The sequence below is a fragment of the Akebia trifoliata genome, chromosome 1 (assembly GCF_017979445.1).
Source record: "Akebia trifoliata isolate Shusen 1 chromosome 1, ASM1797944v1, whole genome shotgun sequence".
In the NCBI taxonomy this organism is placed as follows: domain Eukaryota; kingdom Viridiplantae; phylum Streptophyta; class Magnoliopsida; order Ranunculales; family Lardizabalaceae; genus Akebia; species Akebia trifoliata.
The window spans coordinates 470,821-494,521 of NC_141375.1; the positions used below are offsets into that span (position 1 = coordinate 470,821).

Consider the following 23,701-nt stretch of genomic DNA (forward strand, 5'->3'; position numbering starts at 1 on the left):
GTGAAATTGGGTACTAGTTTCAACTTTGTAGTCTCACAACACATTGGTTCACTTCATCGTCATGTCTTACCTCTCTTAACTCTAAACTTCTCCTTTTGATTTCTGTTTCGTTTTATTTATGTCTCTTTACCACTATAAAGAACTAACTCCACTTTCTCTTCTCTCCGACCTTCTCCATTTCTCTGTTCTTCTGCATAAAAACCCAATTACCCACCTTAAGGTTTCCTTTGATTTTGACAATTTTTGAGCTATAAGAGAGAGATCTTAATTGGGTTTTCCTCAATTTTGAGAATTTACAAAGAATTCCTGTCTGGGTTTTGGAATTTTGTCAGAGATCTCAAGTGGGTTTTTCTCCATTTTGAAAATTTAGAAAGAATTCCTGTCTGGGTTTTTGAAATTTTGTCAGATTATAGAGTAAATCCCAATTCCCAATTTTCAAATCCAGAGTGGGTTTTGGTGAATTATTAGAGATTTAAGGAAATATCCAATCTATGTAACAAAATCCTTGCTGGGGTTTTACTAGAGGTGAAGAATCTTTGGTGGGTGAGACCAAATCTTTCCTGGATTCAACTGAATTTTGAGAATCCTACCTGGGTTTTGCTGCATTTGAGGGAGAAAAAAGAGAAGAGAAGCTAAAACCTAGAGAGATAAAAAATGGGAGATCATACATTTGATAACTCCAAAGCTGTCCAAGTAAGTGGCAATATCATGGTGGCAGCCATCATTGTTCTCTGCTTAGTCTTGATTTTCGTCCTCTTTCTCCATCTCTATGCCAGATGGTTTTGGAGCCGAAGACCCGATGGCACGTATCCCTCTCGGCCGAGGCGTCGCCTAGACTTCGCCCCAAACCAAGATCCCGTTATCTCTATGCATCGAGGGCTCGAACCGTCTGTCATTCGGTCTCTCCCAGTCATAGTCTTTCATCCTGATGAGTTCAAGGATGGGCTAGAATGTGCAGTGTGCCTTTGTGAGCTCTCCCATGGGGAGAAAGCTCGGTTGCTCCCGAAATGTAATCACGGATTCCATGTTGATTGTATCGACATGTGGTTCCAATCTCATTCGACATGTCCGCTTTGTAGAGACACAGTTTCCCTTGAATCCACAAACTCTAGTGTGGAATCACCACAAATTCAGCCACTTGAGGAAAATCCGACGGTTGGGTATTCGAGAGAATATCCGAATTTCCCGACGAATGTGTTGTTTTGGGGCAATGAGACTCAGGTTAGTACTAGGGGCCCTGGTCAAGAAGAAGGGCCTTCTTCATCTTCTTCACAAATTGCAACTATGCCAGAAGGAACATTAGTGGTTGATATACCCCGGCATTTGAGCGAAGGGGTCTCATCATTGTCTCCTTCGGCGAGTAGGTATGCCGAGGAGGAATTGAAGTCCCCAATGACGACACGGTTGAGGTCATTGAGGAGGCTTTTGAGTAGAGAGAAAAGGGTTATTCCTGGTAGTCCTAGTTCTGTTGATGTTGAACTCGGGGAAGGGGGGAGAGCTCAGAGTTCAAAGACAAGTTCAGATTCGTGAAATTGTTATGTATTTAATATCGATATTGGGTTGGAGGAGACGATGATCAGAAGAATTTGATGAAGTGGTTTATTTGGTGATGGATGGGTTTCTCGGGTCAATAGATAAGAATTTATTCCTCCCAATGTTCTTTCATTCTTTACAGATGGAGAAGAAAGATCAGCAGTGGAGCTCGCCGATCGGTTTGTGTTTATATAAGGAAGTTTGTATTTGTATTGTTGTTTTTTATTCCAAATATCTATATGAATTGTACAGAAAGAAAGTTGGCCTCTCTGTTTGAGAGAGTGGAGCAATGTGTTTCTTCTACAAATGATGTTTAGTATGAAACTCTTTGATTTTCATTCTCTCAAATGCATGTGGAATGGCTGTTGATATTGTTGTTTTGTTCCTATTTATGCTTGTGTTGATTGTACTTCAATTGATCTGTGTAGTTTCTTAATTCTTGAAAACTTCTCTAGTAGGTTCAACTATGTCACTACTTGATTTGTGTTAATAGAGATAACTACGATTATAAAATTTGAGGGAATTCGTTTTAAGAAACTCTACTCAAACTAAGTTTCAGACCAACTTGGAACTAGTCGTCACCTTGATCTCTGTAAACAATGGTCTTAGTTCGAAAATTGAAACAAAAAATCATTGGGAAGCCGTGGTTTTGGTTAAAAAGCAGAAGGGATTTGCTTTTTATCTGCCCATTAAGTTTAGAACGAAATCAAATACATAAAAGCTTGTCCAATTTGCTCGGATCTATTCGAAACAAAAGGGACATCATTTACATAGATCTCACAAACTAATTAGCTGATAAAAATATGATGGATTGTGTCAGGCACTCAAGGCAATGGAAAGGTTGAATTTCATGAAAGTTGATTGAAACTTTCCTAAATCCAAGGAAAATCATAACAACTACATTATCTTTTTGAAAACCTTTTATTATGAATTTAGCCAAGTATCCTTGAAATTTCAAAATTGGGGGTCCCTTGGTCTGTCAGTCCTCATTTTGTCAGGTGGGTCATTCTAGCAGGAATATAGAAGACAAAAGTCAAGAAAACATGGGAGTAACACCTATCCCCCAAAAACATGGCACACATGAAACATTTTATATTTATCTAAATTATATTAAAAAAGTTATTTTTAATACTAATGCTAATAAAAAAACTGATTATATTATATTATTAAAATAAGTATTTCATTGTTCTTGAGAAGGCAAAAAGATAAAAATCTGACACACTAATTATAGAACCAACTCCTACATTAGAAATGGATTATTTACTTTAATGAGATCTCCAAAATCAAATATTGACCATATCAGATGGTTGGGACAGTTTAGTCTTATTTAATTTGTTTATTTCCCATCTTAAAAGCAGTTGAACAAATATTAGCAGATGAGTGCATCACCTAGTCGTCGTCTACAACTTCTTCCAATTATTGGGGTTGACAACATGACACTGTTTCGCGGGAAAAAACTTTGAAGGAATCCTCCTTGCATCATGACACGTGGTGTTTCCAGGGAGGTATCCCAAATATTTATGAAAAAATGAGGGCTTGAAATCGGGCTGGCCGCTTCAAAGTCGGACTCATTTTGCGGATGACGGGATGAGTGCATAAACTGTTCACAAATGGTTGAAAATTGAGACGATTAGCAGTTGACATTGATTATCTGCTTCAGGAGTCAAAATTATCTGAAAGATTTATTATTAATAAATAGTTTTGGTGATAAAAGCAGTCTACCTTCGACATGGTACAGTGATTTTCTTCCCCAACAGAAAATTAGAGACCTCTCCTAATGACCTTGAATACAAAGAGATGTGTAACCTTGTTTGAGCAATTCTTAGAAAAGCAACATAAAAAAGAAAACCAATCCAACTTGATTATCACTAATGGCACTATGGCTAATAAATAATCTCAGTTTCAGCCATGAAAACCAATCCAACTTTCAGTTTAAACTTCTGCCAAAAACCCCTACAATCTTTGTTGACTTGTGTATTTGTTCCAACTCCACTTTTTCTGTGGATCGCCTCGATAAAAATATTGCATGAACTTGGCAAGCCTGCATTTGATCACATCTGATTGACTAGAAAGAAACCAATTCCTGGTTTCTTTTGCATATCCTCATTTTGGTGTTATTTTATTATATCCCCAAGACTTCCCTAGCCATCATACCATTGGCTATAATTATTTTTCTTGTTTTAGATATCTGGTTGGTTTTTTTTTTTTCCCTTGAAAGTTCTTTCTAAATCGGTGGGGTTTACTCCTCAATTTAGACAAAAATGGAATTGTGATTATGATTATAGGATTTTGGGTCGAAACAGGTGATATTTTAGTAGGTAAATTAACGCCTCAGATGGCGAAAGAATCGTCGTATGCCCCGGAAGATAGATTATTACGAGCCATACTTGGCATTCAGGTATCCACTGCAAAGGAAACTTGTCTCAAACTACCTATAGGTGGCAAAGGTCGAGTTATTGATGTGAGATGGATCCAGAAAAAGGGGGGTTCTAGTTATAATCCAGAAACTATTCGTGTATATATTTCACAGAAACGTGAAATCAAAGTGGGTGATAAATTAGTTGGAAAACAACGGATTCAAGTGGGGCGGTTATGTTCATACAATAATAATAGTATCACTTTAGTTTGCATACATGAGCTAGAATTATGATTACTGCCATCCCATGTAGATAGTTGGAAGCCCTTCCTTCTGTATGGTCAAGAAACACAAAACTACAATCTTTCTACAAATAGATCTTATAAACAAGAAACTGTTCTGTTCGGTCTTTTCTGCTATCAGTGGTATACACAACCATGATTTGGTGAATCCATTGGGATCTCACTAAATCCCATTCATAACTTAATATTATTCTTATTCTTACAATATAGAAATAACAGAATATACAAATCTATTTTTTGAACGTCACAAGCTCTAGATTGCAAACAGAGAGCTTCGTGCATGGTCCAGGTCACTCGATCTTCTCCAACAACTCGATACCATAAGCTTCTAAAATATTCAGTGCTGCCAAACCATAAAAAAATATGGTATTAATCAGGAATTGTTATATAAGGGGAAATTCAAGGGCAACTTCTCTTAAATATCAAGCTGATGGGCACCTTATAATTCCATGAAACATTTTTCTTTTAAACCTATGAGTAAGTTAGACTCACCTGGTTCATAGACTTCAGGTTCAAGAGGCCTTATGACACCTTTTGTCTTGATCTTGTTCTCAAGTAAGAGCTGAACAAATAAAATGAATAAATAAGTCTCTGAGTAGCACAAGTCATGATGTGGAAAAACATTAAGATGCATAGTCGTACTAGAGCTCCTATGGCTGCAGGAATCCCCACAGTGAGAGCCATGGCAGTTGTTGTTGTACCGCTTTTAGTCCTTCCGAACTCCAAAAGAGTGGCTCGATGGTTTTCTGTAGGTCGGCCATCTGGAAAATCTACCTCCACTTCATGATGCAAAAGAACCATATCCTGATCCATGAAGCACTCAAGTAAATGAGTTTAATATTAAAAAAAACCGTTCCTGTGTACTTTTTCTTGATATTTCAATTTCCAATGAAAAGCAATTTTAGTGTGTTCCGAATATATTGACCCATAGGAGGTGCACCACAACATTTTATAAAATAAAAAAAACACTTTAGTACATAAAATGGTGGTGTCGGAATATGATTTTGTGGAAATACAGGGATCAAAAAAGCTTAAGGAGGACAACAGATTAAAGTCTAAGAATAGTTTTTGGTAAGAGAAACATATATACTTGCTCTGTGTCGGAGTAGGCTAATTTCTCTTGCATACATAGGCAGGTCACATCAAATGCACTTTGGCAGGATGCAGGAATGTCCGTGTGCTCGTGAAGTCCCAAAAATCTAATCCAGCATGAAAGAACAGTCATAGTGATTAAAATTTCACCAAAGAGAGAAATGTTAATGTTTATATTGCTATGTAAAATCGGAGTCAAATCTGAAACATGGATCCAAACTACTTGATAGATTGAGGTCCATGGTCCCCCCTTGGACTCATAACATTCATGACACATGCACATTTCACAAACTAATCAATCTTAGATGCGGATAGTTTGGATCGGATGGACTTGACACTCTTAACAGTCTGATCTATAAATTTTTCCAGACTATTAAAATTTGCCAAAAATTATCTCCAACTTACTTGATGGTTTTTACCGTCTTCTCTGCAGCTGATTTTTCTTCACAAATGCCGAGTTTAACAAACCTTTCGGCCATTTCCTTCTCATCTGTCAAAGTTCCCTCCAAACTGTCACTTTTCCTCTTAATTTTTAGAAGTTCCTCCATGAAGATGCCAAATGTAGGTCTCTTCTCTTCTTTCAACATAGGATGGGGTTCAGTGTCAAATAATCCAATTCTTGCTAGACTTCCCATTATTTCACCAAATCCTACAGAGAAGTAAATTTCAAAATGAGTTCCAGATGAACTGAAGGTTTAACATTACAAGACTTGACTCTGGTTCGTCCCCAAGTAAACTCAACAGTGAAGCACTACAAGAAATTCTTCCACATTTGAAAGGTTGTCCAACCAAGTAAACTCAACAGTGAAGCACTACAAGAAGTTCTTCCACATTTAAAAGGTTGTCAAAAATTTAGGAATTTTCAAGAACCCAATCGAGTTATTTGAATATCTGGTTGGGTTCTCTCCGTTTTAATTAAAATGAAGTTAACCTCTTACTTGGTCTTTGTCTTTGATTGCATAAAGTTAACTGGATAAGCTACTTGAGTACTAAACTGAGTTTTTAAACCTTGGTGTTCTGATAATTAAAGCCAAACAAAAATCTTGCCTTCATAGCGGAGAGTTCCCCGGAAGATGGTTGATGCTTCATGTTCAATTCCATACAAGTCCCCATAGACCAAAGAATTACGATTTGGGAGACACTCTAAAGCAAAAGCCGGTAGATCAGGTATTCGGAATCTTGTAGCCGAATCATAAAGTTTGTTCCCTGAAAGTTTACATTGCATAATTAAACAACTACAAAGAAAATCATAAAAACTGAGTTAAATTTTCTACAAACAGAGATCTTTATATATCAGCATTAAAGGATAAAAAAGAATACAAACGCAGACTCGCACACACATATCCTCACACTTGGTACCCCTTGAGTCAATGACTAGAGAACTTACCATCAACATGCACAATTTCTCCAAGAGACTTGTAAGTGGATGGATTGGACCCAGCTCGAATAGCCCCTGCAGGGTTCCAACTGAAATACCCAAATTAGTGATGATACCGTAACTTCCATAAATCTATCAATTATAAATAAGAATTACAATAACTGGATGGAAGTTGAACAATCAAAAGTATACTTCAATATTGATTCATAGAAGTCAAAGGGCACCCTTAGAATTTTATAAATACATGATCTCCCTCCTATAGGTCAACAAACAACTAATTCACATGACCATGAAAAACCAACCAATAGGCATTCTTTGGACCATTGCCTTTTTAATTTTTTAATTTTTAAATAGAAGGCAATCATTTGACAGTGAAAATCATTTGCTAAACAATTTTTTTTTCCAGAGAAAACAATGCATAACTGGTTATACAGCATGTGCCATCAACTAAGATTTCTTCTGTAGAAATTGATTGTATTTCCTTATACTGGCTTATCTATGACTCCATTTTATTGTCTTTCACTTCTCATGTTAGTAGCGAGCATGAAAACCGATGAAGAAGTTATGGAATTCATCATAACATTATAGTTGGAACATTGAGTTTTATACTTTGATTGTAGGATCTCAATCTCCATAAAGAAATATAATTTAGCTAACAATTACAAAAAATAACCAGTTTTTTATGTCTAGATTTCTAAACTAAACTATGATTTTTCATGTTGTGCCCCATTGAGGTTAAGTTTGGTGCCCTCAGATAATACATAAATGGCCACTGTTTCCAAATAAATTAGAATCAGTTCTACGACTGCTTCTACAACAAATTCTCCTTTTTTAATTAGTCTCGATAGAATAGAGGTTAAGGAGCTTGTCCATTATAGGGAGTTAAGGAGTCCATACTCAACAACAGATGAGGGAGATAAGGAAATAAGGTTTATATAATTCTATTGTGTTTTACATAGTGACGAGGTAAGTGTGATTTGAAAATTTAACCCCCACAAAGAAATTTATAGTGTAGAAGTACGAAGCACCAAAAATTAACCATACTATATATATTTTTTTAATCTAAAGGTCCACGATATACTATGATTGTATGATGCTCAGTTGTGCCCATTTTAAGGGTTAAATTTGTTGCCTTCATATAAAATTATGTGGTACCAGTTGTCAAATAAAATATGATCAACCCACCAAAATTTGCACACCACCTTCACCTCCTTACCTAAAAACTAAAAAAACGTATACCTGAATTTATATGCTAGTGGATTGTTTGCAGAGGATGGAGATGGAAGTCCCCCACAGTAGGAAGTGAAAGACCTAATTGTCCCTCTTCTCATATGTGCCTGGTCAATCATCTTCATTGCCATCATGTGATCTGAAGAATGCAAAACGACAGTTGATAACGGTCAAAGATCTCACATTGGGGATTTTTTTTTTTCCATAAGAAATTTGATATAAAGCTCTAAGTCTAATTTTATGTTACATTAGGATGATATCAAGAAAATGAAAATACAACAGGGAAAATATAGTTAAAAAACAAATATTTTCAATGTTAATTTACAACATGAATTCTTGTGCACACACTGGAATTAAAAGAAGACAAGGATTTAGACAAGATTGAATTGAGGACAAATATTGCTCGGCCGATCCCAAATATTTGGGATAAGGCTTTGATGATGATGATGAAACCATGCACTCAAAAACTAAGTATCCTTCATTGTGTGCTTCATATACACTATTCACTTAAAACTTACCAATAATACTAAAGAGAGGATATCCAAGCTACTCTTTGCAACGACCCGTAGAACTGTCAACAAAAGCTATATTGGTTACAGATGATCATAGTCATCCATTCTATTGGGTGGTATGATCATCTGAGAAGATATGTTTCCATTGTAGGATATCTATGTGGGATTAATTAAATGGTTGGTGCTAGCACCAAAATTTGTTGTCTTACACTACCTTGATCAACATTTACCTACCATGTGTTTTCCTCTAAAAAAAGCACACACAGACAAATGTTTCTCATTCTCCAGAAAAAAACTTCAAGCTAGACTAGGAATGAACTTAGAGTAACTTGGAAAATCAAAACCTTAAGAAAGAACATCGTCAGCAAATAGGGTCTCACTTAGTGTTTTCTTCCTCAATCACGATGATGTCCAGGAGCCCATTCTAGCAGATTATAATATTTCACCAGTAGATTTTATTGGGGGGTAGATCTTCACTATGGTTTCTCAATCATTTAACAAACATTAAGAAATTACAAATAAATGATAACTAGCAATAAGTTTTTCACAGTTTTCAGTCATCTTTCTACTAGATATTTTATGCTGCAAAACATGATTTTTAATTATGTAATTAAATTGCAAAAATGATTGAGGTAAATCACCTATGCCAGGATCCAAACCCATTTCACCAAGAATTGTAATACCGGCATTTTTGGCTTTATCATCTAACTTTGATATGGAGTCATCAACATAGCTGGCCGTAACGAGATTCTTCTTAAGCTGCAGTGAGAAATATATTCACCAACTTTTTCTTATTTAGAAAACATTTAAAACCAAATACCTACTTTTTATGGTAGATGAATGGTTAAGGAAGCAGTCATTCAGCATATTGAACTAGAGGAAATTACCTTGATACATGCATCCGCTATGACAATGTGACAACTTGGTGGCAATAAACTAATAACAACTTCAACCTGCATATTACAAAGAAAATATACGGATGACGATAGATCATCATCATGGCTTCTTAAATTAATCAACATGAACATAAATTAGAAAATAAATTTATCACTTGAATTTACAACTACAAATAAAATAAAAATATATCTAGCAAGAAAACCAGTTCTTTGTCAATCATAAAGGGCCCCTGAGATTTGAAATCATGTTATAAAACTTGGAGTACAATTCAGATTACTGCACTTATAACTTGGCACAAAAAAAAGAAAAAAAGATTACTGCACTTCAAGGTATAAAAGTGCCTCCTTGTAAATTTGTAAATTAGAAGGAACAAGTTGTTTTTTGTTTTTGGAAATGATACACCCATTATGATGATACAAACTAGAATTGAGTGGTTGCAGAAATATCTGTTTGATTTAAAATGTATCCCGGGGAAGGCTTTACCTGTGAGATATGCTCATGAAGGCTTGCATGGTCCATTATATCAAGCTGAATTGCTCTTGCATTTGGAATACCTTCAATAATCTACATTAGATACATTATCCCAGAATTGAACGTCAATATGCAGAAACATAAATTAGTAAATATAAGACATATAGGACACATACATGTGTGTATATAGGCACACATATATGCACACAAACATAAACACAAACACACAAACACACACACACACACACACACACATTTAAAATATATAAAAAAGCAACTAGTAGGAAGTTATATTACATAACATGTACAATATGAATAAGTCATATTTAAAAGAAAAATTAATGAAATGATAAATATATACATATATGTGTGTGTGTGTGTGTGTGTGTGTGTGGTTAGATAAAAAAAATCATGCCCCTGGCCTCCATTCAATTATGTCCAAAGCCATGTCCTATATTATTGAAAGTGTGTTCATATCCGCTATGAACACACTTTCGCAGTCTCATTGACATTCTTCTGGGTCTTTCTCTCACTATTTTAGCACCTTCTCTGTACATATTCCATCTAATTGGGGCTATAATCGGCCTTTATTGAATGTGCCCAAACAATCTCAATCAACTTTCTCTTAGCTAATTGCGTATTAGACCTACTACACTTTCCCAAATGCGCTCATTTCTAATTTTATCTTTCGTAGTCTTTCCACTCATTCATTTCAACATCCTCATCTACGCTTTGCTCAATCTATATTAACATGACACTTTTCGACTGCCCAATATTCAGCTCCATACAGCATAGCTGGTCTTACTTTGTCTTGCAAAATTTTCCTCTTAAAAATAATAAATCATTATGTAGACCTTGTAAAGAACCATTATAAAAGGTATCGTGTCATTTTTTATGTTCTTTTAATGCATCTCACTTACTTTTTTTTTTAGATAGTTGTACATGTTGTGGCTAGATCCCAAACAACACTCGGAACCCGATAATTGTAATTAATCCCTTCTAATACCAAAGCAATCAATTCCAACAATCAAACCCCAAGAACATGTTGCAAAGAAAATGCAAGTAATAATAAAGAAAGTAGAGAAATGAACACAACCACAACACAAGAGATACATGGTTCACCCATAATGGGGCTACATCCACTACTCAAGGAAGAAATTACAATATACTTACCTCCAACTCTCCAGTGAAACCTACCAAATCTCTACATCCAACTCTAGTAAGAACTCAAACAAGAAATCGATCCTAGTCCCATTGTCATAAGCCCGCGACTACAAAGTGAAGATCTCTCTCAAAAACCTTGAGCATTTAAGTTTTACAAGAGAAGAAAAATACATACATAGAGACGCAATGTTTCCTCACCCTCTAACAAAAGAGAAACCCCCTTTTAGAGAAACCACTTTTATGGACAACAACTATCATCTAGGAACCCCTTTTGTTTCTCATAAGCTAATGAAATAACATTACCCAAAATACCCTTGGACAAAGCCCATTAACCTTAAGAAACAAAGAATGATGATTTTATATCACCAAACCCAACAGTACAGAATTCAATTTTTGGGTAAATCTTTCAGCATTATGTGTAAGATGCCTCTTTCAAATCTTTCAGGATACACAATCATTAGAGGGCATACAAGGTTGGTAATCTATTAGATTTATTGTATCCCAATCCTCTCCTATGAGAGCTAACTAAAACAAAACTCCTAAAAGGACCAACTAAATCTCCCCCCAGATCATTCCACCTACATTTAAGGGAACCTGTAAATTATGTTGGATCACTTTTAATGATTCAGAGTCATGCACACACTCGGTCACTCATAAATGCCAAGATGCACATATACATAGAGAGCATGCATAACACACACATACACACTTGCCCTCGTGTGCATATTATAAGAAAGAAAGATTGACTTCCAACAGCATCTCTAAATAAGTAGGCTCAACAAGCACTACTTTTGATGAATACCAAAGTAACGATACTTGTAGAAGAATTGGTGTACAAAGTCCTAAACTTCTAACCAGAAAACTAGATTAAGAATATTGAGAGCAAATTCACAAGCATACCTCTTCTGCGTCCTTTAGGTAGAGAGAAGCCACAATAACTTGTAAATCTCTAGGAACTTCAACACCATCCCCAAAACATGTTTTAAACAATTGGCGAGACGCAATGTTCCCAATTGATGCTAAGAATTCAGCAGCTGGTTGGCAGACCCGGCCTGCACCTAGAATTAGGACTGCGGGTCTTTTCTCCATGTTGCATGCCGCACTCTTACTTACCTCACCAATCTTCAGAGATAATTTATTTGTTTCTTTATTGAAAACTCCTGAATTTTCACTATGATTAGCAATGGAAGTTAGGGAATCAATGATTTGATCAAGAACTGCCCTATCATCAGCACCAACCTGTCAAACAGCCAGAAGACCCCTGTTGACTAACAGATCAGAATATAAAACCAGACAAATATGTTTCGTAGAAACAAGTCCCAAAGATTACCACATGATGCACAAGTACCTGTTAATTCTGCATTCAATCACTCTTTTGTTCTGGTTACCATACATTATATCGGATCAAAAATAGAGTTTAATGACTAGCAGGGAGGAAAAGAAAATCTCCCCAAGTATAAGAATTTCATGAAAACACATGGCAAAGTGCTCATTAAGGTTTCTTGAGAGTATTTGATGTTTCTCCTATACTTTGCATTAGATGAGCAATGCCTATCAACTTAGCTAGTCGCATAAGTGAGGTTTACAGATGGTCCCATTTGATAAATACCTACTATTCTGCTTTTGTTCTTAGTTCCAATATAAATCAATTTTATTCTGAACTAGTATTATTTCCAAAAGAAACCTTCATTTGTATGTTTAATTGAACAATTCATATTTGTTATGTCTGATACATTTGAAAAATTCAAGGCAAAAACTGTTGATCTGACATTGATTTTCAATTATAATTTAAGTGACTGACTCTTTGGAGGTAGAGTAGAGGCATTACCATCAATGGTACCATGCTTAGAAAAAAATGGCACCTTGGTTAAAATAAGAGCAACTTATATCTGTGCCAGAGATGCAGAACATACCCACCAACAACCAAACATGTGGGCACATCTATGGAATTAATTGATACATCAAGAGATTAAATCCACATATAGGTTACTAGTCCAATAAGTACACACACACAAAAAATACATTCATGTATGTGCACGCACATGCAAAATTCTGTGTATAAATAAGATAAAATTGCTGCAGTTCTAATGGAGATCCCAAGTTGTAAAATTGATTGTTGTAGTATAGATCAAATGCAATATAGAGATGGCTATTTCACAAAGTTTATGAATTTCCATAGTTAGAAAAGATGCCTCAATCCACAGAAATGGCTATAGTCCTTTCTGAAAAATCAGTGTTGAGCAAAAGGTAAACTTACTTCAAGCTCCGAATGTGACATGGTTAACACACTTTGACCCACTTCACAACTAACCAAGTGAAACGAACCACCACCAGCTTCGATAATATCCAACGCATCATTTATTAGAAATCGATCGAACAAATGACCACTTAAAGAAACCTGTCAAATTTAAATAAGAATATAAGATTATTAATGTCGAATAGAACCTAACCTAACAACTATCAGAAATGATAGGATAATCCATAAAATCCAGAAACTAATTAGGGAACTAACATTATTTAATTCATGAATGAAAAGGAAAATTTTCATAAATTTGGTATGAGGAAGATGACAGAAACCATTTAGATGGCTGCAAAAATTCTAACACCCACCGATATATTGTATTTCTTCTTTCTAGAGTTTCCATTTGGAATAGTTTCGGATGAATCACTGCAAATCAAGAAGAGATATTAACTGTTAAGAAAAGAAAATATATAAAACAAAAACATCATAAACCATACAGATATACTTCACAGTTTACGATTTAAAAGAAGCTAATGATATAACCTTTTACTGAAGTGACTACTTTGAGTTGATAACATTCTACTAAGGGCTTAGACCCATAACTCAGTTGGCTTGACACGTTCCAAACCAACTTTGAGGTCGTGGGTACAAGTCCAGCTTACCCATCAAAAAAAGAAAAGAAGAAAATATTTTAATAAAATTCTCGTATGAATTATAACCTTTTAGAGAAGTGACTAGTTTGAGTTGGAACATTCTACTTCATTCTTATATGAATTGTTCTAGTTAATGACATCGTACAGTTGAAGATTAAATGTATCATCCGGAAGTAAATTTGTAGGATAAAAAAACAACCAAAAGGGAGAGAAAAAAAAAACAAGAAAAGACAAAACATACAAGTATAATATGAAACAACCATGTGTAACTAGTTCACAATGACAATTTCAAAAGTGAAAAAATAAAATAAAAAACTGGAGTAGTTCATCAAGCATACAAATATAACTTATAGTTGAAGAAAAAGAACGAAGAAGACTGGGACAGGATTAGAAACTTACTCTGAATCAGAGTTTTGCATACGAGGGATGTATTCATACAAGGAAGTAAGTGCTCCTTCATGGGCTATGCAAGCTCTTCGTAAATGGGAAGGCAATTCTGAAATATCTTTGAAGGAAGCCAAGTTACCAATAAATTGTGACAGGATATCGCCAAAATGTTGGGAGGCCTTTACACAATGAAAAATATTTTAGAACCAGAACTCGAGAGTTAAGAAGATATTCAGCGGTCCCCAAAATAATCTTCATATCTTGCACGTAGATAGAACAGAAAACTTAACCGTTGGAATAAAGGATTTATTAATGAGAATCTTTTACCTCTTTTGCAAACTCTGTTGGAAGAATGTCAACAGCTAGACATATCACACCATTGCCCTCCATGTCAAGATGGTATGAATCAGTAAAGGAGTCATACCTAAAAACCATGATCAGCCATATTATCAAGATAAATGATTTAATAGTAGTTGGGCAGTTTTTTTATTTTATTTTATTTTTTTACCAAGACAAGGAAAACAAAGGCCAGCTGAAAATAAAATTGCACCCAATGAGATGTAGATCAAATAAAACAAACTATAAAGAAAAATATAGCAAACATCTATCCACAAACAGGAAATGGACACAGATATGTCCTACAGATAGATTCATTGCTCTTTACCTGCCAGTGAAATAACTTTTAGAAGTTTCTAATGCAAACAAATGAGGCATGTAATATCTAAAATCATTGTCAACTAGAGGTAGGTTTATTTAGATTCTACAAATGAGTTTAAAAGATTTCAGACTTATCAACATTACGTTATAAGGATGATCCCACAATGATCATGCATGCAGATCAACATATTAGCTTCTCCATACTGATATCAATACAAAAAATGAAGAGAGGGGAAAGTTGTCTCTAGAAATATCAGCAAGCACCATAGTAGGATTTCCATTGAGAGATTGTGTCAAATAATTACAGCCAAACAAATGAATAGCTAATTCCTTCAACATCTTTGTCAGCTGGGAAAGAGTAACAAGTCAAGGGATGTTTCATGCCAATAAAAAGTGACATGATATATAGATGACCACATTTGGTAAATTAGAGAAAAAAAAACATAATAAAATGCTATTTCCAGTAATTAAGACTTCCAAAGTACAGCAGTTACCCCACCCCCGACAAAATAAAATTAAAGAAAACAGAGGTTTCCATGTACAGATATTTCTACAATGCGTAACTACAGAGGTACCTCTAACAGTAATATCACTTAAAACCACAAGTTCATGGCTAGGCACTATGTAACAAGGACATTCCATTTTTTATGTTGAACACTGTGTTTTATTGTATCGAAGAGTTGGCTACACACTTTTTCAAACAAATTTTAGTTTATTAACATTTTGTTCCAGGCTATAATTTATATCTGGTTATATAATTTTTAAATTATATCAGATATTTTAAATGCATTCTTTATATCTTATATTACCAATAAAAACTAAAGTAATAAAAAAATGCATTTCTCGAATACAGACATGTCAGCTGTGCGTCGGACATTTCATACCAATGCCACATCTTTGTCAAATTGGCTAATCAAGACTATGAGTATTACATACATATAAGAAAATTTATATATAACAAAAATATCTTCCACAAAACAGGGTATGGTTTAACAAGATGCACTTTATCAACTAAAAATGCCAAAATAATACCTGAAGAAAGGGCTCTCTATCGATGTTGATTGATTAACAAACTCAAGTGAGCCTCCAATATCACAAGTTATATCAGAAACCCCCACTAGCTGGCTTCTGTTTTTCATTAGTTCTCGAAGCTGCTCGGTACTAAGTAACCGTGGAAATCTTTTCTCCCAATACATGCAATTAACTGCCACCAATTAAACGAAAAGCATTGGGCGTTGTTAAAAGTTCCAGAAAATCATGCTTGGGAAGGGAAATAATCATACATTTGAGGTTGCAATTGGCTGCAGTAACATTTCTCAACGTAGAATTCTAAGGACAATGAACAATATTAAATGAATGGAAACACATTGAGACATAAACTAGCAACATATGTAAACCAACTGCATCCTATAACCAGTAACAAATCCCTCACAATGTAGAGTAGCTTAAGATCTACTTATCATCCATGAAAGTTAAACAGAAAAAAGACGATTTCACACAAATCCAATTGAAAAGCAATGCAGGAACGATATGATTCACATTCAAGAAAAAGCCAGCTGCCTGCTGCACCTTGCCATCATCATCAAATCATTATCCCAAAAATTTGGCCAGACGAATGAGTTCTGTTCCTCCATTCAATTATGTCTAAAGCCATGTCTTTCTTCAATTTATATGTGTCGATATCCTCTCTCACTACCTCAATACATATTATTCTTGGGCTTCCTCTCACTCTTTTAGAACCTTCAACTTACACAATCGCTCTAACCGGGATCCTTGTCAGATTAATAGAAATAAAAATAATAGAATTCAGAAACATGAACCTCCTAATCTTCCCTCTACTCTCTTTGCAACCTAATCAACAACACCATCACAAACAGAGGATCCTGGAATGGGTAATACAATAACTTTTAACCATGATTTTACCATGTTAAACCACTTTTTGGATACTATATTTAATTTTTTATTTTTTTTTCAAAATTAACAAACACTATTCCAATAAGATAAAAATAAGAGGTATCACGAAATAGGTTGATGCATCATATGAAAACAAGTAGACCAAGGATAAAGCAGGTGAATTATTGTAAGTTGCAATGACAGATATAAAGGAAAGTATAATATAAAATATCAACTAAGTTTAAGTTACTTTAATTAATTGTTTAAGTCATTTTAATAAATAAAAAAATTACAGTAAGCAAACATCAGCTTATTTATAAAATGGAGTTTTACACACTAAACATAACATTCTCACTTACCAATTACAGAAGCATAAGGAGCTATTCTTTCATGGAAGATGGGGTTGTAGTGTTCTGGATGCGCATAATAGTCAGCCTGCACAAGAATAAAAATTGAAAATTTAATGTGCTTGGGGATACAAACAATTCTGACTGATATGTTATTTACAACATTGTGGTAACATAAACCAGAAAATAAAAAATATCAACACAAAACTACAACTGAAGACATAAGCTGTCTTTAATCGCTAGAGCAATAAATTGGCGAAAGGATCATCCATCCTAATCCACACTATAAAACAAAGTGGTGTTCTAGGTAGTTATCTCATAAGCAGGTATGCCTGTAATGTAGTATATAATACATTTAGAGAGTTAAAAATGGATCCATTGGGAATCTCCCACTGAGAATTTTTCAAATGATATCCATTACTAACATTATCTATCTAACTATAGAGCTAATATTTATTTTAAATAAAAATTCCTTTAGTATCCTAAATAATTTAAAATATTATTACTACCAACGTTGAAGAAAAAGTATTCTACATGGTTTAAGTTACCCATTTAGCATTTCTTGAAAAAACATTATATTACTTTGGCATTTACCAAAAACAATTTCTGTAATGCCATTACTAGAGCATTACATTCATTGGACATGCCACTTCCCCTTGTCTATTATAAGTAAATAAAGAATAAACATACGTTGCATGGGTCAAATTTGTTAAGTAGTCCCCATTCTGATGCCAATGTTCTTCACTGAAGTCAACAAACATGGGAGGGAAAAATTTAGGCCCTCTATTTTAGTTCGTACCAATAGAATGCATAGATTAGATCTTTGTGCATATCGAGTTTCTACTGGCTTTGAGCCTCTCTTTTTTTCAAACATAAAGTTTTTCTCTCTATGTGAATATCAAATTTTCACAAAAAGAAGTTGCACTCCTTTAAGGTGGTGCACAAAGAAGATACTTAATCATTGGCTTTGGCAATACTACAATGAGGAATTTACTTTTCCTGGAACACCTGTCACATCTTGACTGTGAATATATTCATATGTACAGAAGCTTGCAGATTCATTTGGGAGGTCATGAGAGAGAAAAAGCTAATGCAAGCACTTTTCTTCATGTTGCAACACCCGTAAATTAGAAGTGACCCCTCTTTCAATTCCATTAAATTGGTTTCAAAAGCTAATCTAAGAATTAAATAACGACATGGATGTGGCTTGTAAATTTTATCGCATATTCATATACTACCTAAGAAAATTGAAATACCAATAAACACAATGGATATCTATTAAATCATTTTGCATAAATCCAACACTTACAAAAGGAAAGAAAGACAAGGAAGTGACATACTTTATCAAATTTATTTGTAGGATCCTTGGGTTCAACCATGTCTTGACAAGTTACGACACAGCCATAAACTTGAAAGACTCTCTTTGATGTATGTGTATGTTGAGCAAGATCCCCACTCTGCAATGAACATAAATCCTTGGATGAGATTAGTATTTAGTATAATACACAGTAAAAGAAATAGGGTTTTAAAAGAAACCAAAATAGCATAAAATCGGAAGGAAGATCATGTATCTCCAATCAATGAAAATCAATAACAGGAAAGGGGCACTCAGGAAGTTTGGATAAACTATTAAACAAGTTGTAATCAACATATTCTCTGTCCGAATTGATCAGAATCAACCTTTGGAATATAAAATCCCACATTTCAATAATTGACAAGAATGGGACTGATTCAACATTTAGAATCATCAGAATGGTTTCTTGGTCTAGAAGAAAACTTAGGTGGCACCCATCAAATTTTCAGCTCATATGTATATTTTCTGACCGTGTGCATTTACAGGGTTCTTTGCAATAGTTTAGCCAGCTTTCGAACTGACTAACATTTTATCATGTTTGGACCATTAACTGTTTTAGGAAAAACATATTACAAACAAGGATTATTAAATGGATAAACTTTCTATTTCCTACAATCGATTTTTGTGTCGTGCCTTCAACAAAATTAAGATTCTACCCTTTACAGTTACATTATATTATGTAGTCTTCAAGGTTCGGATACACTAATAAAAGATTAAAAGTATAGAAACAAGTAAAGGGTTATATCAGACTATAAGTCACATGAAATCTCAAATTAAATTCTCTGAGATCCTTAGTGAACTATTGAACTAAATAATATTCCTATGCTGCTTCACCTTCATTGATTGCCTTGCCCTGAAGTCACCTCTATTCAATTAATTGTACCAAGGAATGAGGGTCAAACTTACCATTGATATAGTGACTCCTCTAACTCAATCCTGTTTCTAAGAACAAGGCCTGCATACTTTTATCCTCCCAGTCCAAGGTAGAAGAAAAAACGTGAAAAGGAAGAAAAGACGGGATTTGAGTTCTAAAACTTACAATCTATGAACCATAAAATCACACAAGGATATATAGGACTCATTAGAATACAAAGGAAAAGGAAATGGAACTCCTAATTACCTTCCCAAAGAGTTCTGGAAGTCTGCCTGGATCCACATAAGTATGAGGAAGGAGCTTAAATATCTCTTGCGCACCTTGAGAAACTATAACAAAAACAAAAAGTAATAAATATCTACAAGCAAGGAGAGTAGTAGACAAGTTCATTTTTTTTTTTCGATAGACAAGCAAGAGTTCGGTGTTAGTGTGAATGTGGGTTCAACAGGTTTTAAACCCAGATAGTGGGATCAACACTTCACACACTTTTAACAGGTGAAAATAATAGAATCGACACTTATCAAGTGATCCATAACTTACAAAAGAAAATATTATAATCTATCTTTGTTACTGACTCAACATAGAGAGACAGAATGTTTAATTATCCAATGTGGCTTGGCATAAGCATAAACAAGAAAACATTTAGAGTTTCAGCGTTATTGTGATACCATTTCCCGATCCAGTGAAAACAAAGACAAGAGGACAGATTCCAGATGGCAGTCCTAGTGTAGCTATCTCTTCACCCACAGAAATCAATGCAGCCTTGGCAGCAACCAGAGAAGGATACATGTAAGATGCCCCTAGAGAGAGGAATGGCGTTGAATATCCTAGACTAAGATACCCTGAAATTGAAGAGAAAAAACAGAGTCAAAGCCATAAAATTGATTTAAAATCACACAACAATTTCAAGGACTAACATTCTTCTAACCATCGACAAAATGGGGATTCTCTATAATGACACTGTAGGCCAATTGAAAGGGATGTAACACAGCTTGGTAGCACGTTTGTTTTGGGTACAAAATATCACGGATTCAAATCCAGTCATCCCTAAAGTTTTTAACAATGTTATATCCTGTAAGACTGCTAAAAGCGAAGAGAAGATTATCTGGATGGAATTTTACAGGTTATTAAACATCATATTGTTAACCAACCAACTACTCCAAAAGACCAATCTGTTGGAGTGGAGGAGAACTATGAAAATAAGAGGGTCACGGGCTTAATTGGGGTATGACACACCCAAAAGGGTGGAAAGAATCGAACCCGTGACCTAGAAGAACCTAGCGCTTTGATACCATGTTAACCAACCAACTACTTCAAAAGACCAATCAGTTGGAGAGGTGGAGAACTATGAATATAAGAGGGTCACGGGGCTTAATTGGGGTATTACACACCCGAGAGTGGAGGAAAATATACACTCAACCATAAATCACTCTCCAATAAAATCAAACCTATACTCAAACTTGTACGTCAGGCCATTCTCCAGTTTAAAAAAAAAACAAGGATCAACACTCGACCTTATATCAACAGACAAGTATGGTTGAATTAAGCAAATAAACTAATAAAATAAAATGAGAAAATTCAAAGGGATGAAAGCATTGGTTCCTACGTTTTCCTAAGCCATGTAAGAAATCAATTAGTCCAGCTCTACCGGCATACTTTCCGAATGCAAGTAACCTCTTCCCATGGTCTCCAACAATAAGCTCGTAATCAAACAAAGACGCCCTTTCAGCTATAATCTACAATTTACAAATAAAAATCCTCAAACCAAAACATTATATCTAATGTATCTATTGCAAAATAAAGAGATACCTTATCTAACAGAGGCATGTTTTCTTTCTGTGCCTTATGTGTATGAGAGAAAAAACTATAAACCCGTTCAGGAAGAATCATCTCCAACTGAAACAAAAGCCAAATAACAATCTCAAACTTCATTAGCTGCTAGAACTAAAGGATACCAAAATTAAAGAACAAATGGTCTTACCACCTTTGGTTGTTTAATGCCCAAGATAAGACCACATTCTGAGAGATCTTCCGAAATCTCACAACCAACCTCCTCGTACAGTGCATCGTGATGGATGCGCTTTGTGGATGGTTGCACAATTATACGGGTCACACCGGTTTTATTCCTACCGTTGTGTAAAAGGCGAGCACAGTGTGATGGGGTTAGAGGAGCTCTTCTTTCCCACTTGTTTGTAGACTCAGAAAGGATTCCAACAATTCCATTTCCAAGCATGGTGTGTTCTTCACCTACTTTGTTTTATTAAGAAACATATTAGAACTAATATTATTTAAATAAAACCCAACAAATTCCTTGAGAGCAAAAATCTAACTTAATCCAATATAGAATGATAGTTATAATCAAAAGCACTTGCAGACTTTGAAAACCTCAATCAAATTATTTCTCCACTTGAAAAGAAGATGTTTTGTTGGAAATCAAATCAAAACTTAATTCTGTAAATTTTCAGGCTTATAAAAAGGATGCCTGCCTTTATGTTCAAAGATTCAACAACAACAACAACAACAAAATTGCAGAACCCTTAAATTGCTTTCTTGTAATATTTCTTCCTATAATCTTGGATGAAACAAATTTGAAAATTAAAGAATGAATGAACACTGATATTCACATAAATTTGTATAGTTTTACACCAAATAACATTTAATATATTGGACAAATTTATCTGTAAATTACTAAAAAATGATACCTTTTTTCTTACACTCAATCTCAAATTAGAAAATCTAAAATAAATAAAAAGGGAAACTCTAAACAAAGCAAAGCCACATGCATAGATGTAAAAGAAAAGAGTAGAAGATCAAAAAAATCAATTTTAACATTAAAACGAATACCTGTAAAACTTATCCAACAAAAAAAATACACTTTTTACACCAATAATCTCTGCAGCAATTGCGTTAGTTTTTATACAATAACGAGACGGAGAGACGGAGAGAGAAGATGGTGCCGTGGTAGTTCTGGTTTACTTAATTAATATATATCTGATTCTGATCATCATACACGTGGATATCTGGCAGAAAATCCAAAAAAGTGGGCCCTAGTGTTAGTTAGAGAGGCCAGTAAAATGTAAAGGGATCTATCAATGGGACACGTGGCATCTTATCTAATCATCACATATGTTGATTAAGTTATTGGAAAAGTTGATCCACTTATAAATTCTGAAAGTGACGTCTAACACTAATACCAATACGAGGTGAATATTGGTACTTTTCATAGTGATTATATATGGGTCACGTTCAAAGGGCCAATTTTTTGGCAAAACATTTTTCAAAACATGGGTCAGAGGTTTTGGAATGGGCTGATTTTTGGTGAGGATGATCTCTACGGTGAGGAGATCATCCTCACCAAAAATCAGCTCATTCCAAAACTTCTAACCCATGTTTACAAGTTGAAAAATCGTGACCGTTCATTTTATGTAAACTATTTTTGATGGGGTTAGAAGTTTTGGAATGGGCTGATTTTTGGTGAGGATGATCTCCTCACCGTAGAGATCATCCTCACCAAAAATTAGCCCGTTCCAAAACTTCTAACTCATGTTTTGCCAAAAAGTTGGCCCTTGATCGCCACCCATTATATATATTTATCTTTTGATAACGAAGGGTATCCGAGCTAGCTTGCGCGCACCAGACTAGTCCCTACGCCTTGCACTCAGGCTGTACCCCACTACGTGGAGCGGTGCTTGGTCACCAAATTTTTTTATGGGTAGTGGGATTTGAACTTGAGACCAGTAGATTCCTTGACCCCAAGTTATTATCATTTAGCCACCCCCTTGGAATTTTTATAAAAATTTTATAAACCGCTTTTTAGATAAATGCCATCAAAGTGATCTAAATCGTCCAAATAAAGAATGTCGAGGGAAAATTTGAGTGTCAATTTGGATAGTGACAATGGCCACTATAAATAAATCAAATTTCAATTGATATTTTCAACTAAAATAATATACCTATTCTCTATCTGATTGGACTAAAAATATAGTGTTGGAATCTCTTTCTGTGATGAAAAAAACATAAGAGGTAATAAAGGGATTGGGATCTATTGTATCCTAGGAATATATTTTACAGTTCATAATCGGGGAATGAGGATAATTTTTAAAGAAAATGTCAACTTCAACACCTTGAGATTCTAAAGTTAATAGATAAGCTGATGCTAAGAATAATCTAATTGGATTATTAAATTTAAGTTTTCCATATCAAATAAGATGATAATTGCATATAATGATGAATAATTCTCTTAACTTATAACTATTACTTAATATTAATTTGATTATTTAAGATTAATTTGCTAATTTTTTTGGTTGTATGTTTGGAAGGTTTAAAGTGAAAGAAATATGTTAAAAATAGAATTTGTGA

General features: G+C 34.7%; 2 protein-coding genes across 6 annotated transcripts; one reads left to right on the plus strand and one right to left on the minus strand.

The window, feature by feature from the left end:
- Nucleotides 1-1,930, plus strand: LOC147410231 (RING-H2 finger protein ATL3-like). The gene has a single exon (XM_086432938.1). It carries the CDS (start codon nt 655-657, stop codon nt 1,528-1,530), a length of 876 nt encoding a protein of 291 aa, XP_086289064.1. The 5' UTR covers nt 1-654; the 3' UTR covers nt 1,531-1,930.
- A 2,305-nt stretch (nt 1,931-4,235) lies between these two features.
- LOC147410232 (lysine-ketoglutarate reductase/saccharopine dehydrogenase bifunctional enzyme) lies at nt 4,236-22,304 on the minus strand. Of its 5 annotated transcripts, none has more exons than XM_086432956.1 (25): nt 22,187-22,304; nt 21,324-21,589; nt 21,152-21,238; nt 20,949-21,078; nt 20,011-20,184; nt 19,589-19,671; nt 18,455-18,571; nt 17,127-17,202; nt 15,907-16,078; nt 14,545-14,641; nt 14,230-14,396; nt 13,546-13,603; nt 13,193-13,333; nt 11,836-12,174; nt 9,784-9,864; nt 9,291-9,356; nt 9,045-9,162; nt 7,901-8,030; nt 6,671-6,750; nt 6,331-6,489; nt 5,689-5,932; nt 5,282-5,390; nt 4,834-4,995; nt 4,684-4,753; nt 4,236-4,534 (listed from the first exon to the last, which is right to left on the minus strand). In XM_086432956.1, the coding sequence occupies exons 2-25, from the start codon at nt 21,573-21,575 to the stop codon at nt 4,482-4,484; spliced, it is 3,165 nt and encodes a 1,054-aa protein (XP_086289082.1). In that variant the 5' UTR covers nt 21,576-21,589; nt 22,187-22,304; the 3' UTR covers nt 4,236-4,481. The 5 variants fall into 5 exon arrangements, with proteins under 5 accessions (XP_086289082.1, XP_086289091.1, XP_086289100.1 ...); XM_086432965.1 differs by having other exon boundaries at nt 21,324-21,592; nt 22,187-22,273; XM_086432974.1 differs by lacking the exon at nt 22,187-22,304 and having other exon boundaries at nt 21,327-21,792.
- Between the last annotated feature and the right edge of the window lie 1,397 nt (nt 22,305-23,701).

Excerpts from the sequence above, each read along its gene's own strand:
- LOC147410231 (XM_086432938.1), top strand. The coding sequence starts at position 655 with ATGGGAGATCATACATTTGATAACTCCAAAGCTGTCCAAGTAAGTGGC.
- LOC147410232 (XM_086432956.1), bottom strand. The coding sequence starts at position 21,575 with ATGCTTGGAAATGGAATTGTTGGAATCCTTTCTGAGTCTACAAACAAG. Across the intron at positions 14,397-14,544 it reads CAACAGAGTTTGCAAAAGAG|GCCTCCCAACATTTTGGCGA; the intron begins GTAAAAGATTCT and ends CATTGTGTAAAG. Across the intron at positions 4,996-5,281 it reads CCTACTCCGACACAGAGCAA|GATATGGTTCTTTTGCATCA; the intron begins GTATATATGTTT and ends TTCATGGATCAG.